At 38.4% G+C, this 16,098-nt stretch overlaps 2 protein-coding genes across 7 annotated transcripts in view; one reads left to right on the top strand and one right to left on the bottom strand.

Moving 5' to 3' along the window:
• Positions 1-238, bottom strand: part of OSBPL9 (oxysterol binding protein like 9) — a 57,441-nt gene extending 57,203 nt beyond the window's left edge. For 5 of the 6 annotated variants that reach the window (XR_009933384.1, XM_062497655.1, XM_062497654.1 and 2 more), the window contains exon 1: positions 116-238. Coding sequence is in view for 5 of the 6 variants with exons in the window: in XM_062497655.1 (XP_062353639.1) it covers positions 116-226 (111 nt within the window). In the remaining variant the exon portion in view is untranslated. The remainder of the gene's footprint in view (positions 1-115) is intronic. The other variant, XM_062497658.1, reaches the window with a different exon arrangement.
• The window catches only part of LOC134046847 (epidermal growth factor receptor substrate 15-like), a 36,925-nt gene continuing 21,007 nt past the window's right edge, over positions 181-16,098 (top strand). The window contains exons 1-3 of the mRNA XM_062497660.1: positions 181-267; positions 3,615-3,698; positions 3,783-3,902. Coding sequence (XP_062353644.1) covers positions 3,822-3,902 — 81 coding nt within the window. The 5' untranslated portion in view covers positions 181-267; positions 3,615-3,698; positions 3,783-3,821. The remainder of the gene's footprint in view (positions 268-3,614; positions 3,699-3,782; positions 3,903-16,098) is intronic.

Below are 16,098 nucleotides of genomic sequence, written 5' to 3'. Positions count from 1 at the left end.
TTCCTCATTGGCCGCCCCGGCTCCCGCACGCCCGAGTCCCCTCCCCGCCCCCACCCTGCGCCTCAGCCGGTCCCCGGCGCCTCCTCGCCTGCCCGGCCCGCCCGCCGCCCCTCACCGTGTAGTAGGAGAGCAGCCCGGCGTTGTAGTCCAGCACGAACCAGCGGTACTGCCAGCCCTTCATCACATTGGTCCATTTGCTCAGCGGCCCCTCCATGATAGACGCCATCTTAGCACCGGACCGGCACCGCCGCGCACGCCGCGCGCTCGGTAAGGGGAGCGGGGGAGAGACTCGGCGGCCGCCGGGCGGGGAGAGGCGGAGCACGCAGCGAGTGGGAGGGGCCACGGAGCTACTCTGCCCCAGGGGCGGTGTTTGCGCGCGCAGCGGGGCGGGGCCGTGAGGGGAGCGGGGCCGTGAGGGGGTCCCCGATGTCCGGAGAGATGGAATTTGGGATACGGGGATTGAGGGCGCTGCCTGAGGGGTTCCAGCCCCGCGGCTTCTCCTCACGGCCCCGGGGGAGGCAGAGGGCGAGGAAGGGCTGTGAGCGGTGCGGTGCGGTGAGGTGAGGGCACGGCGCGCTGGCGCTGCGGTCTGTGAGGGCGGGAGGGCGTCATCCTGTCCCTTAAAACACTTTGGAACCTTTTAGTTCCTCTCTAAAACACTTGGCACTGCTTGGAAGCTTTGAGCATCTCTCGCTGTTGTACTTGTCCCTCTGCCTCTCGGCTTTTTGCATGTCCAAAGTGCCCGAAGTGCGAAACCAAAATGGGCTTTACAATGGAGTCCGAGGGGGCTTCTCTTCAAAGTGCTTCACGTCCGGAGTGTCTAAAACCCATTTCACGACTCGAGATGACCTTTAAAAGTTAAGGCTTCAGTGTGACACAGCTTTCCTGTGGACTGATCCAAGAATGTGGAATGAATTCCCCAGGAGCTATGGACAATTGCAAATCTGTTGTTCAGCACAAGGCATGGTTTTGGCACTGATCTCCTCTGACATAAGTACAGAACTTGAGCTGTGCTTTAACATTAAAACTTCAAAGGACCCATAGGGATGCTCATGTTCCTTCCTGGGGATCAACAATAAAGCAGCAGAAGTAGTTTTTACCCTGAGTTTTGTGTTTATCGTGCAGCCTTTAGCATATTCATTAGCAACTTTTTCCCCCTTTCCCGTTTATAGCCCTTTTTTATTCTTTTGCTATTTAAATGCCTTTATAGTCGGGCTGAAGTAGGTTTAGAGTCTCACAACACTGCAACTTTATACTGAGTTAAACAAAATTTAATAGAAAATCGCCCCTTTAGTGAAAAAGAATCACTAAAAGGGAGTGTATTTGATTTTAGGAAATAAGAAATATTCTGGATTTCTAATTGTCTCCCCATTTCACATGTCACATTGTACACTAGTTTGTCACGAATACGAATTTGGAGCATGGATACTCCTTGGAGTCACCTGGTGGTGTGTTTATGTGTGGGGTTACCAGTTTAAGGTATCTAATGCACAATAGGGTTTTGAAATTCAGCTTGTTAATTTAGATAACTTGTTTTTTCAAGCTGCATATGACCTTAGTAGTCTGTTTTTGTTCTTTAGTTTTACTGACTAAACAAAGCAGGGCTGCCTAGAGATTATACCCAGGCAAGCAAAACAAAAAACATCAGATGGTGCCAGAACATTACTAGTGCTGCCAGTTAAAGCTGGCCTGGAGCTTTATTATCTCAGATCACTTCTTTGGCTCTATTATGCCACAGAAGCTGAAACAATGCAAAGAAATCATGGGGAAAAAAAACCCTCTTGGCTTAACCCTGAAAAACCTCTGTGTAGGCAGAGCATCCGCAATGGGAAGTTCTCCACAGAAGAGCTTTTTATTTACCTTGGTTTGCCAGAGGCTGAATTTCCTGAACTTTGGTTTATGCTGGATATCTTAGTAGTTCTTTGTTCTCTTCAACTTGTTTTGGGGGGAAATGTAACAAAGACTTGTATCCACCAGAAGAAGCATGTATTTTAGATATCTCATTTTAGCTAAAAGTTTAGAGTAGGAAAAACTGTGTTAACGGGTATAAAGGGGAATTCAGCTCAAGGTTTCTTTTAGAAATGTAGTGTGGATAGTCTCTTAAAGTAATTTGGCAGAGATCAGAGAATCATTGTTTTTCCCCACACAGATTGAAATGATTACATTTGAAATGACAGTCTTCAAGCATCCGGGGTATATTATACAGGTTTATGCACTTTCCTGCCAGAATGATCTGTCTTCTGTGTCTATCACATAACTCCCCTATGTTGAACACGGATCATCAGGGCACTACTGAAGGATTTAGGCTGAACTACTTAGATCCTTCTAAAAAGATTCTTGGGGCCTATTCAAATTCTTCTGAAAGATCAATGCAAACATTTTAGTTCATCTAAACAAATCAATAAACTGAAATCAGCCACAACTGTGCCATACTCTCTTTTTATATGCTTTGTATTTCAATGATTTTGATTTGAAAATGGTTTAAAATAGAAGTTAACGATTAATTTCTTAATAGAAGAATTTAGTTTGCTTTAAACTGTTCTGTCTGAATTCCATCTGGATCAGTTGCAAAGAGCTGTTATTTTCTGTAATTACAGACAGTTTTATTGTGATGTTCTCCATATTTTAAACAACTTAACTCAGACTGGAGTGTCAGCCTCTGTAACATTTAGTACTTACTTGTTGTCATCCGAGAGAGAACAATGTACTACAGAGATAACAGAACTGGGCTAAGGTCAGCAGCTGTTACCTTGTGCTGCCTTTGTTTCATGTACTTCTCCAGCAGCTGAAAATCTTGTCCAGCACCATTCTCTTGCCTCACAGAGGTCTCAGTTCTATTATCCTGCCATAGTGTCCCAGGTACCCACACATTTCCTGACTATGAAGTAGCCTCCAGGGTACTCAGACTGTCCCAGCATGAATGTAGGGGGAAACCTCAGATATGCCCAGTCCTTCCTGTGTTTTCCAGGACATCCCAATTTGCACCCTACTTTTAAAAATTTATTCTATGTTATTTTCCTTTGTCCAAACTTGTCCAGTAAATTACATTTTTGCCCATTACAGTTTAAATCTGCGTGGTTTCTAGCCAAAAGGAAGACACTGCTGATCAGAGTAAACACCAGTGAAGGACCAGGGTAGACAATGGAAGCAAAAGAACACTGGAAGTCTGATTCTTTAAGAGGAAAATGCTTTTCTGCTGTAAATTTTGCTCAAGTTATGGCTGAACTCAGCAGAGCCTCAGTGATGAAGTTGTGGCTTGTGGGTTTCCTTCAGGATGTCTGGGAGTGTGACTGGCAGCAGTGAAAGTAGCTTTTGGTTCTCCCAATAGCTGCAATTGCTCGGGGTTCTGAGGAACATAAGGAAGGCATTTGAGAAGAGAACAAATAATGTTTTCTTTCAGTTTCTTTTCCAACTTAAGAAATGTGCTGCTAGTTTAATTTTGTGTTACTTGTCCTGTCAGTTCACTGTGTCAACTACTGATAACGTAATCATCACAATTAAGAATTTATGTTTTAGCCTGATAGTGGATGATTCTTTTTTCATTTGCTGATAGCAAGTAATGTCTTTTATTTGTACCTTCAGGGAAACATTCCCTCCATTTTATTTTTTACAAGTAACAGATGCAGTAATAAACTACAATCAAGTAGAAGATGGAGCATTCTGTGTCATCCCCCGTCTCCAGCTACTGTCCTTTACAGGTATTTTCTACTCCCTCTATGCACATCCCAACTAAGAATAGGAGAACTGTCTGAGCCTAAGCATTTTTTATTTTATTTCTTCAGAATTATGTTTTGTTTAGGGGATAACAGAGAGGAAGATAGATGGGAGAGGATCACCTTCACCCGACAAGCAGTCATTCTTCAAAGAGGATAATTAAATCAAGTATGACAGTAAGTGCCATTGTAAGTAGGTTTACTGAATAGATTTATTATACTGTCACTGGTTTTAATGCAAATGTTTATGAAAAAAATTAACGAGGCAGTGCAAGAAGGACAGTAGCTGGTTTCTGAGGCAAACAAAGAATTGTCTAGGGGCTTTCTTGCCAATTCCTCTATGATTCTATGAAATAAAAGCCATTAGCAATACGTTTTCCCAAATCTGTCAATTTTAATCTAGTTTTTCTCTGATTTTAATGAATTGTCAAAAATTCCTCTAGGTCAGGGATGAAGAACCTCGTTGAGGGCTAAGCAGACCTTTCTGAGTCTTTTAAATGACTCCATATTAGCATATTCTGAAAAAACAAAACTAATTACAGCAGGCTGTATGGGAATCAAGTCATCACGTCTCACTGTCCCTGTTCTGTTTCTGCTTATTGCTTATGGCTGTGTTTGGTGTAAGTTCACTAGAGAAGGGGTTTTTCTCTTTGAACATTAGATCTGCCTTCCTACAGTTCAGAATCTCATCCTTCCATGGTGTATTTAGAGATGCCCTGGAGAGCACTGGAATATTGGAGCAAGTTCCCCAAAACCCATGGAATATATTCAGCCGAACGATGATGCCACTTAAGACAGGGCTGAAAACTCTCTTGCATTTAAGATATAGATGATGCTGAATCTCAGATTTCTTCTGTGGGTAGTTACTTAATCCTCTCTGGTAGCGCTGTCTGTCAGAGGGATGATGCAGCAAAGACGCAGCTGACTCACCTCGCTGGCACCAACACTTGGCAGGACAGGGAGGAGTTTGTCAGATGTTGCAGTGTGTTAAAAACAGGGTGGGGAGGTGCTCAGTTAAAGAACTTCAGTGACTCACATAATGGTCAAATCCTGTTACAAGGTCTACAGAGAAACACGTTTTAAGGACATTAGCTTTGAAACAGTAACAGAACTTAAAATTTTGGTGTGGGGTCTCTTAAGAGTAAATTCAGGTTTTGCAGGACACTTTTGACATAACGTTGTCTGGGAGTTGCAGGAGTGTAGACTGACACTTTAGGATTCAACATCTCTTCAAGAAATACATTTCTGGGCTTGTTGAGGGGCTTGGCTGTTAAGAAATGTGATTATCTTCTGCACTCACTTTACTCAGAGGACAAAGAATTCCTCCCACATATCCTGCTCACACATGAGATCTTCAGTGTTCTGAGAAGAAGACATTAATAGCAGTAAAAGTTTAATGGGGAAAGCACCTTCTAACAAATTCTGTAACTTAAACATAATATAAATCTAATACAAAATATTTTTTAAGATTACCTAGGCTTTATACCAAAGAAATAAGTTGTACAGGCTATTTTCAATCTCTACACTGGCTGAGCTCTGGTAATCTGAAAATCAATCTAGTGAGTAGAAAAATGCTGGAGTGAATTTGGTGAACAATTCCTTGTAATCTTTGTATTATTTTATTCTAAAACTTACAATATCATAATTTACTCTTGAGATCAACAACCCATGGACACTTCTAAAATTCAGGGTGGACAGGGTGCTGGGCCTTATTGTCTAGTCTGTACTTATGCCAAGAAAGAATGAACCACATTATCCTCAAGGATAATTCCAACCTGGTATTGTGTGAGTCTATGATTTTTTTGCTGAGTACAAGAATTTAGAATTCACAGCATGCTGAATCCTATTTCATACTACTAATGCATTTCTTAGGTGGGTAATGTCTCATCATTTGATTTAAACATCTTATCATCCTCTGGGCAGAATGTATTTAAAATTTAATGCACCAGTCCTTGCTATTTCTCAGTCTCAAGTAAGTGATTCCTACTTTAGCCTCCACAGAGACTTTGAAAAGATACAGAGGAATGCTGCTCAACTGGAATGTTTCCTTCATTGCAGCTGTAGTATGCAGCCCACTGCTACAAAAAGGCAAATAAGCATAATCTCTTTTTCCAAAGCTTTCTCACCATCACCTTTATACATGGTGTTTGCCCTATCAATGTTTCAAGTAGGATTACTTGCTCCTTGTTGTCAGTTTAGCAAGAATGCAACACATCCATCATCATCTTCACACAGAATTTAGACTTACAGTAGAGTTTGATGTGTAGCAAACTCAGCAAGGGAAAAGGTAAGAACTCAATATTTTAGAGTATTGTCACTAATCATAAGGATTATATGCTGTGTTTATTTTCAGTTAAGGACTGTTTGTTTTTCTTTATACATTGTATTTATTTGCTATTAATAGATACAGCAATATCAAAGGTAGTATTTAAAACTGGTGTTTATTCATACAAGTAGGTTCCAAAATATATGCATATTTTTAGGCTGTTATGAGCAGTGTCCACACTTGATGGTACAAAGTCATGGTAAAATCTGGAGGAAATTTATTTCTCCCCCCCGGTAAATAACAGACATCTGACTGTGGTAATTTTTAGGATATTAAATAGGTGAGAAAGGTAAAGTCAAGGAGACCTAGAGCTGAGCAATCCATCGTAATACATAAGTAAATGTGTGCCTTCACTGCTCATTTAATTTCTATAACTAGGAGTATCAAAGGGGTATCTGTAAAACTAAGTTTCCGTTGTGTCAATGTAGAATCAGTTTCTGTCTCCTCTGCATTTTCTTCTGGAATTTAAGGTAAAATAAATTTTCTTGAGTTCTAGCATGACTCCCAGGGATTTGTATGTAGGAGGAGTCCATGAACAGTATAAGCCCTCATTTAATACTGTCCTGATTTTGGGATGCCAAAAAGATTTTTCTTTAAGGTTACTGTTTTCTTGTGTGAGAATGAGAGACAAAACTAGCAAAGTTTATCCTACCAAAAACTGGAGAAGATTTTTTCTTCTTATTTTAGAATGAAAAAAATCATTTCCCATGCCTAATTAAAGGATTTGCTTTCTACTTTTTCTGATGAAAGCAAAAATGCAGAAATTATTTGTTTCATCCTACTCAATTCTCTCACTCCTCTATGAGAAATGAAAAAAGAAGGGGAAAACTAATTTAGTAGAAGAAAAATAAGTAGCCACCAGAATAGAGAAAATAAACTCAGACTGCTCCCCAAAAATCATGATGTGCACTTGGACCAGGATTTAGAAAGCAGATGGGTGCTTTGCTACTGTGTCAGCTCTCAGGAGCTGTCAGGAGAATATTCCATTTAAGTGTGAACTGGCAGACTCGTGCAGAATGCAGCTACATCAGATCTCCAGATGAAGTGAGACTTCAGTTCAGAGCAGCTCCATCAGCTTGGTATGAGCAGGAAGAAAACCCAGGTTCAAGGATCAGGGAAGCCCTTGCATACCCTGGTGAGGTTTCAGTCTTGGTAGGATGAAGACAAAAGCCTTGGACATATTGCATACATTAAGCTGCTGTCTAAAGTAAAACAACCACTCACAAGAATTAACTCCAGCTCAGGTGACTTCTGAACTGTAATTCATTGGAAGTTTGGGAAGTGCACCAGAACAGTCTCACTACATTTTCTACTCCTACTGTTTTCCATAGCTATTTGCTATTGCCACTGCTGGCGACAGGATATCAGACTGTTTAGACTTTTCTTCTGAGCCATTACTGCTATTTTTATATTATGTTCTTACTTTAATTTAGGAGCTTATTCTCAACAAGGGATCCTTTAACTATTATTTCAAGGGGAGTTTTGGGTTGTCAGAGTTTTTTTTGCAGTAAAAGAGTGGGATTTCTGTGCGATCTTTAATAATATCATAGCCTAATTTTTACATTTTAGTAGTCAGACCTTACTCTGCCCCTTCTCCAGCATTAACAGTTTTGCTGATTTTTGCTGAAGCTGAAGTTGCTCAGAACTGTTGAAATATGCCCAGATGTCATGAGCTGAAACAAAGGAAATCCTACTTAGCTTGTAGGCAGCAGCATACACAGAGTAGCTCTGTTACTCACTTTGTAAGCCAAGAAAATCCAGGCCTTGTTGCATCTGTTTGCTTCCAAGTTTCAAAAGTTCAATCTGTGAACTTCCCAGTGCCCCAATGAACTATTGCAGCAGTAACTGCAATGTAGCTTCTAAGAAAATCCTACAATAACATTAATTTTAAAATCTCTAAATGCTACTGGAGTTAACCAAATTCTCCGGACAATTGACAAAATGGAGAGTTACATAATTTGCTTTCCATTGTCCAAGAGAATTAGTTTTTGAAAATAAGCTTGTAAGGAATGTACTTACAAGGAAGTTTGACAATAAAAAATCTGCAGTGTACAGTGAAACTTTGATTCACATAGCATAAGCTGAAGTTGGTAATGTTTAGGACACTGTAGTTTCTTCCAGTGGTGTGTTTACTTGAGGTATACACAATAAATAGTTTGTTCTAATTTACTGGTCAAATGTGCAATATAGTTTGGAGATTAGCAGCCTTGAGGCTTTGGAAATAAGCTACCAGCAAAGACAAGCATGAGTTTAATTGGATGTTTCCACTCCAGGCCAAACAGCCCAAATGTTGTTCACACTTTCGTGTTCCTTTGGTGTTGATGTAGTTACATGTATATAATCAAGAGCAAAATTTATCCCACTGACTTAGAGATTAAAGCATGTATCTACCCAGTTAAGCTCTACTATTCATAATGCATAAGCAAAAGAGGAGGATCTGAGTGTATCATTAGCATTACACGCTCTGCTTTGTGTTTCCAGTCTGACAAATACGGGACAGATACAGCTCTTCTCAGTACAGCAAAACAAGTAGCAAATGAGCTGTTGTCTTATCTGTCTTTCACATTTTGGCTTACATATCTGTCAATTTTAGACAAAACAAAATCCTACACAGAGTTTTCCCTGATCCAGCTGTCATTTACATACTGATAACATTAACCCATCTGTCTGTAAAATACTACATCTATTTGGCTTCACACTTTTGAATGAGAATTTAATCTGCTAAATATCAGCAGTGATATCTTACATTTAATTTCTGCAGTCTCTGCATTACATTTACTTATTGCACAGAATTTCTAAAACACAGAGATGGAAATATTCTTTTTCTTATAGGCAGTGGACTAATCTTACAACCTTTGTCTCCGATGTGGAGTTAATTTACAATTTCTTTGTGTGTTTTAGCTTGAATCTTCTATACCCACAAATCCTTAACTGTAGTACTTGAAACATTTCAGGGGATAATCAGTGCGGTGTCAGCTGGTGCAGTGTGAAGCATAGGTAATGTTCTGCAGTGTGATTGATCTCAGTGGTGCTTGGCTGACTGAAGTGATGGCTGTCATTTCTGTTCCCAGCAGCAACATGGGCATGTTCTGTACTGTGAGTGCTCAGACTGTGTAATTACTCTTTGGAAATGTTCATTTTTTTTCATGCACACCGAAACTCAGCAGCATGCAATCTGCCATTGTCTGGGTTTTTTGAATGTATTTAATAGTCCTGTATCAGAATTCCTGGTGTTAAGACATTCAGACACCTAGATAGAGAGTCTGGGGAGATTGACAGATTAATAGACATATATGTACATAGATGTGTGTGTGTGTGTGTGTGTGTGCGCGCACCCTCAGGAAAAATCCAGGTGTCAAAAAATGGTCTTTATGGGAAAATCAAGACATATGGTAGCTTCAAATCAGGTTTACTTTACAGTGAAGGCATTGCCTAAGGCATAATAATGCCTGCAGGAACAATGTCTCCACTTAGGCAGGCTATTGGCAGGGAGTCCTGTGGAAAAGCTAGAAAGTATCACAAGCTGGGGAGAGCTCTCTAGTACCATGCATTAGAGTGTTTAAGTGGGAAATATATTCCATGCAATTTAAATAATTTATTTGTGCTTAAGCCCTGCCAACCAAAGCATGAGTTAAAAAGGAATTTTGGTTTCTGAAGGATTCATATTTTCAACCTTTTCTTTGCAACCTCGAGGGCCAGAAAGTTCCTGTATTTTGTTCTTTCCACGTTGGCTTCATTTTTTTAACTTAAGCTCAAATAACCCTGCAATCTCTTTACTCCAGAGTGTGGAGCTTTATTAATAAAAAACAAAACAGAAAAAAAAATTTTAAAAACCCCAAGAGATTGGAAAATGCTGGCAGCTATTATTTGTTTTCTAGAGCATGCCATATTTGAAAAGAGTAAGTAGACAAGCAGAAAATGAGAAAGAATCATCTTCCAAGCTGATAGGCCCTGTTTATCTGAAGTGGGACAAGGAAAACTTTTATCCCACATAACTTTTACTTTTTGGATGGCATTTGAATTGGTCTTGAGTGTTTGGCAGCTCATCTGTTGAGCCATCTGTTTCAGATTATGCATGCTCAGAGGGCACATTGCACCCAGGCTTACAGTTCTCCTGAACACAAGAAATTTGAATTAGCTTTGCAGTTTAGTGATCAGTAAGCATGGATGTGCATGTACATGTGCATGACACATCTAAATAAACTCTGTTTATTTGGGACAAATTGAAGCATTCACACAGCTGGAAGGGGCTTAGAAGGGGAAAGCCTTAGGCCTCGTTCACTGTCCTCAGAAAAGGTAAAACAAGAGAAAAGCACCCAAGGTCAAGGAAATTTCTCTTCTAGATGGAAAAATTCTGAATGAACTAGGAACTAATGTATTAACCAGTTTTACAGCCCTTTAAACAGTGTCTTAAAGGGACTGTAGGGTAGAGAAACTGCAATTTGGCTCCCTCCATTAATGAATCATCTCCAGTCGCATCTCAGTGCCAGAGATGAACTGGGCTGGGTAGTGAATCAGAAAGCTGTAACCAACTCTGTGAGTCTTTGTAATGCCTAAGTACATCATGGCCAGGAAAGAGGATTTGATCCATAAACTTTAATGATGCATTATGTGAATCTTCTATTATTTATGGCATACTAGTAGCACTTATCTTTTTCATGGTATGTGCTTTGAACTTTTTTTTTTTTTTTAAGAATATACTGCTTGTTCCACTCCTCCCTTTTCCTTCCTTTCCCCAGAATGCTGACTCAATTCCTTTTACTCTTTCAGTCAGATTGCAGTTTTAGGCATTTCCTTGTCCAGTTTTCAGGGTAACACTTTACTTCCCTCTCATGAGCACTGTGCAGAACTCCTGTGGCTGTTGAATCTCTTGGTGGCTGGAGATAGAGATTTCTTTGCAAACAGCAGAGACTGACATAAGACCATCTGCTCTTCGTGAAATTCTCTGAACCCATGGACTTGGATAGCAATTGTGCAGTTGTGTATGAGAAGAAAATTTGGCTCACATAGTGCAGTGATGGAAGGAATGGTAAATCTAGAACCAAGCAGATTTGAGAGATAAATGCAATTTTGTGACAGATTTTCTTTCTAGATAATTATATTTCTTATTTACAGGTTTTCACATTAAGCAAACACCCAGACTGCATTATTAGTAAGGTTTGAGTCCTTTGGTAATGAAGATCAGACCTCAGTACAGTTTATAATAAATTGTGAAGAGAACATTGACCAAATGTGGTTATACTGTATTGTTTGGGCAGATCTTATTCAATCTACATAAAGAGTCTTAATTATGACATTAGGTTGAGCTTGGAAATGTTTCTTCTTGCTTCATTAGCTCACATAGTTCATTTAATCAAATAGCTGCATATGTGCAATTAAATGTGCAACATCTAAAATTTGAGGCATTTTACTTTTTGTGATATATTTAATCTGCATATCTGCTAAAAATAGATGATATTACATTGCTTATTCAAGTATTAAATTCTATTAATTTTTAAATTAGTAATCCCTAAGGAGCTACAGGAACTGATGAACCTTATTCCATCAATGTTAAAGAATTGAGTTACCTGAGAGAAAAAGAGGTCTAATTAAATTTCTTTCCTTGTTGAATCCTGTTAAGTACTTTCCTTGTATGAGAAATTTGTGAAGTTATTGCAAAGCTGTAAGGGCAAGGATCAGAGCTGCAGATTTATATAATAGTCAGCTGTGTGATAATGGTAAAGGGAGACAGAGACAGATTCTGTGCTGGTTTTAAAATCTGCCAAGGACATGGGTGCTGTATTTTGGGCAAGAGAACTCTTTTAGCCTAATGCCATCTGGCTGGCTTTCATCTGTGCCAGTTGTTATACACACCAAGCTGCCTGTCCTCCCCCTACCATGTTTCTTGAAGTAGAAATTAAATTAAAAAGATAGTAATTTCCAGTAGCCTGATTGGAATCATATCCATGAAGGGATTTAGAAACCCAAGGAAGCAATCCAAGCTTCTATGCTTCTGTCAGAGACTTTGATCAGAAGTTTCCTCATTCATGTCCTGAAGCAATCTTTGGATACTTTTCCCCTTTCAAGCCTCACTGGCAGCAAAAATTCCTGGCTGTAGGATCTGCTTCAATTTGTTATCCAATGTACATGATAAATACAGTTAAAACACACATAAAACCTCCACCCACTCCCACCTAAGGTCTTCAGTTTCATTCTTTTAATTAGTAATGATATACCTGTATTTATAAATGCAACAATACAGTTTTTGCTCTCTCTACAAGGTACCTGCATGATTTGTATTTCTGGGCTGGCTGTTGTACCATCTAGCACAATGTGGATCTGTCCTGCAGTCCTCTGTAGGAGACCCACAGCTAATTTTTAGCCTGGGATTTATTCCCTACTTAGAAGAATTAGAGTTGAGCTAAATTAAGCAACTCATATATATATTCATTTTACAGTTAACTAAATAGCTCTGCTGATGATTTTGGAGTGTTTTTTTCTTATGCTTATCTGTATATATGTAATTTACCATCATTAATGCTCTCGTAAGGAGAGACAAATTCATTAAATCATTTTGTACAGATATTTCTGTAAGGAAAATCATTACCATAAACTTGATTTCAACAGGACCAAATCATGTATCTTCGCTAAACATAAAGAGACTGACAATCAAGAATGTCTCAGTTTTGGATGGAATTTGAATGTCTTTTGAATCACAGAGATTCTTTCAGGAAAAATACATCTTCTGTTTCTACCAAACCCATCCAGCTATCTGACCTTACCTACCTGATATGGCTTCTGTCTCTATTTTATATCTAAAACCTTGATACTTTTCTCCTTTGGACCTCAGTGTTCTTTGTGTCAGTTTTATACCTGATATGTATTTGTCTAGTGAGCACCTTGGGGGATGGGGGGGTGGTGGCTGTCCTTCTAGAGTTGGTCAAATTTATTTGTCATTGAACTGACTCAACAAATTAAATTGATATGGGGATCTGAAAAATCTTGGTGGTTTGATGCTTGTGCATCATCATCAATAATTTTGGTAATCTGATGAAGATATTTAAAAATAACATTCTTCAATTGCTTCTCATATTTTGTGAATCTCATTCAAATCAGTATTACCAACAACAGTGGGAGTTGAAAGAGTCTTTCAGATTCTTCAGTGCATTTTTAAAACCAGAATATATTAAATGGAATTTTATTTGTAAAGAAAGCAAGTTTGATTGAAAAACTGTTGTGAAGCGACTGAACCCATGACGTATTTTTCAAAGTCACAGTGGTGATTACACTAGAATTATTTACCACAGCTGCTTTAAATGCTACTAAAAGTCACTTAAAGAAACATTTTTATGAATGGTCACCGGACTTTCACTTTGTAGTTGTTGTATAGCTACATCTGTTTATAGCTATATTAGCTTCACCTGTTCAACAGGTGAGATATCTTTTATTGTACCTAAAAGGGCAGGAACATAAGGTGGCACAGAGGGAAGCAAGTCCTTGTCAGCTGATGAAGTTCAAATTCCATTAATGCCCTTTTGCATCTGATCAGTACATGCACACCTTAATTCCATTGAGGCTGAATCACTGCTCTGGTATTTCTGCAACTTAATCTTAAAAAAAACAAACAAAAAACCAAACAAAATCAACCAACCAAACAAACCAGTAAACAAATCAGTCATTAAGCAAATAACTTGGTCATATTTGAGAATATTTAATATTTTAATTGCACTGCATGTGCAATCAAATGAGAACATATTTTGTGTTGTGAACTATTTACTGCTTTTGTACTTTACAGCAATAAGAGAATATTCAATCTTTAATACTTAGCAATGATATTTGTTGTATAAGCTTAAAACATTTTTCATAAAGGCAAATATATTTTGGTACTATCTCATCAGTCAAGTTACACTCTAATATTGATAGTACCAACCTGATGTAGAAGAATGAAAAAATTTAATTACATGTCAATTATTCAGGAGTACAAAAAACAAAGAGAGGTTTTAAGGGAACATTCTTTAGTCTTTTGTGTTGACACCAGTAGGTTATATGTGTTTCACTTGAAGGAACATTTTGCCTGCTGATGTTGTGCAATAGTTGGCCAAGTAACAGAACAGATTCCACTCCCTGCTACAGGGCTGTAAATAAAAAATCCCACATGGTGCTTTCTCATTTATGGACATACAGCAGGACTGTGCTTTTGAGAAGGGGAAGTGCAGCTGAAAAAGCATCAGTGGAAATTCCTTCTGCTTGCAGAAAGAGCACTGCAATTTGGTATTTGTTAGCTTTCACAGAGTGCAACCTGCAGACTCCTTTACAGCTCTCAGCACTTATACAGATGTAGGCAAACAATGCTTTGCTCTTGCTTCTCACTGTATTTGTCAGTAATTTGTGATCTTTTCCATAGCAGCAAAAACACATTTTTAAAGGTCTCTTGATCAAGGTCAACTAAAACGGTGGAATCATCTCTGTTCTTGTCTACTCTGAGGGTTAAAACATTAACACCTTCTCAGATACGATTGATTTTCCACTCTTGTTGAGGCTTTTGACTCATCTCCTCACTGAGCCTTTGGCACTCACTACCTTAACCCAGCTGAGGTCTCTGTTCTGTCACTGCAGCTCCCATACGAGAGACTTCCTTGCTGAAAGCAAGTGGAATATAATTTATATTTAGGAGAAGTTTTAACTACTAGTGTAAAATTAAATATGAATATTTTGTTGTCCTGAATAAGGATGAATTAAAAAATATTATTTTGATGTTGGTACCTGAATTGCTCAGCTTGAAGACTGGGTTACCATAGTAGGTTACTGTGATTTGTAAAGTTCTTTTTTGTCTTATGACCAATGTTACTGCATTGGTGTTATTTTGTTTTAATACTTTCTGAACTGTTTTGACATTATTATGGTTGTAATTAAGACTAGATGAAAATGAAAGAAAGTAGAGAACATAAGAATAGATGAGCAGTTGAAAATAATTAGGAGGACAAGTAAGGAAATCTCAAGAAGAAACACTTGCTAGTATCACGAATTACAGTAATGCCATAAAAATGATCTTTTATGATTAACCATCGTGGGTTTGTCGTAAAGACAAACCATTTAATGAGAAGAGAAAATACTAAATGCTCTTTTATCTAATTACTTCACATATCTTATAATTCTGAAATTAACTAATAATCTTTATGAAGGGCGGAGTGAACTAATTCTAGGTCAGGGAATGTCGGAAATTCAGTGCATAGATTATATTTTTTAAAATTCTCTGTTTTCTTAAAACATAATAATCTTTTAATTGTTTCAGAAAGGTTAGCAATGTGTTTCATTGATTTGTAATACAGACAGCATGCCTAAGGAAACGGGGAACAGAAGAAACTGTTGGCAAAAGCTTTTCTGCCTGCTACTTTGTAAACATAGTATTTTTCAATGGTCATTTTGTTTAATATACACTACACAGTATGATATTGATGTGTTTAATTTATAATAAGGACTGATGCTGTTTCAGCAGTGCTATTGCTTGTTCTATTTCTGTCAGGACATGTATTAAGCTGTTCAAGGAGCAGCGAAATCTCCAACTGCTGCATTAGCTGGACATGTCAAATTAATGCCTATTGAAGATTTTTCTGCATTTCAGATATTGTCTTGAATGAAAAATGTCGTTCTGCTGTCAGTCATCCAGCTAATTATCTAGAGGTTAAGCTGTCCTCTTGTATATATCTACATTTTCTCTTATTCTTTTACAACATGAGGTGTAGCCCCATGAAACTGGCTAATATAAATTAGTTTGAGAAAATATGCTTACAGTCTAAATGAAAAGATAAATCGTGTATGTTTTAAAATGGCATGGATCGGTACTGCTGCATTTCAGATTTGCCAGTTCTTCCATCAAATATGATTAAAGAGATTCATTCAAGCCCTATTCAGGTTATTTTCAATTTTACCATTCTCTCAGTGAAAATTCAAGATTGTTCTTTCTAATTGCTATAGGTCAAAAATAATTTTAGTCTTTGGATTTCTGAATACTGGCAATATAGATGAGAGAATTTTACAAAGCAAAGACATACAATGATTCCATGCTCTACTCTGTTTCTG

This window comes from Cinclus cinclus, chromosome 8, assembly GCF_963662255.1.
Source record: "Cinclus cinclus chromosome 8, bCinCin1.1, whole genome shotgun sequence".
NCBI lineage: Eukaryota > Metazoa > Chordata > Aves > Passeriformes > Cinclidae > Cinclus > Cinclus cinclus.
Note: the sequence above shows the minus strand (reverse complement) of the source record. Positions and strands in the feature narration are given on the sequence as shown.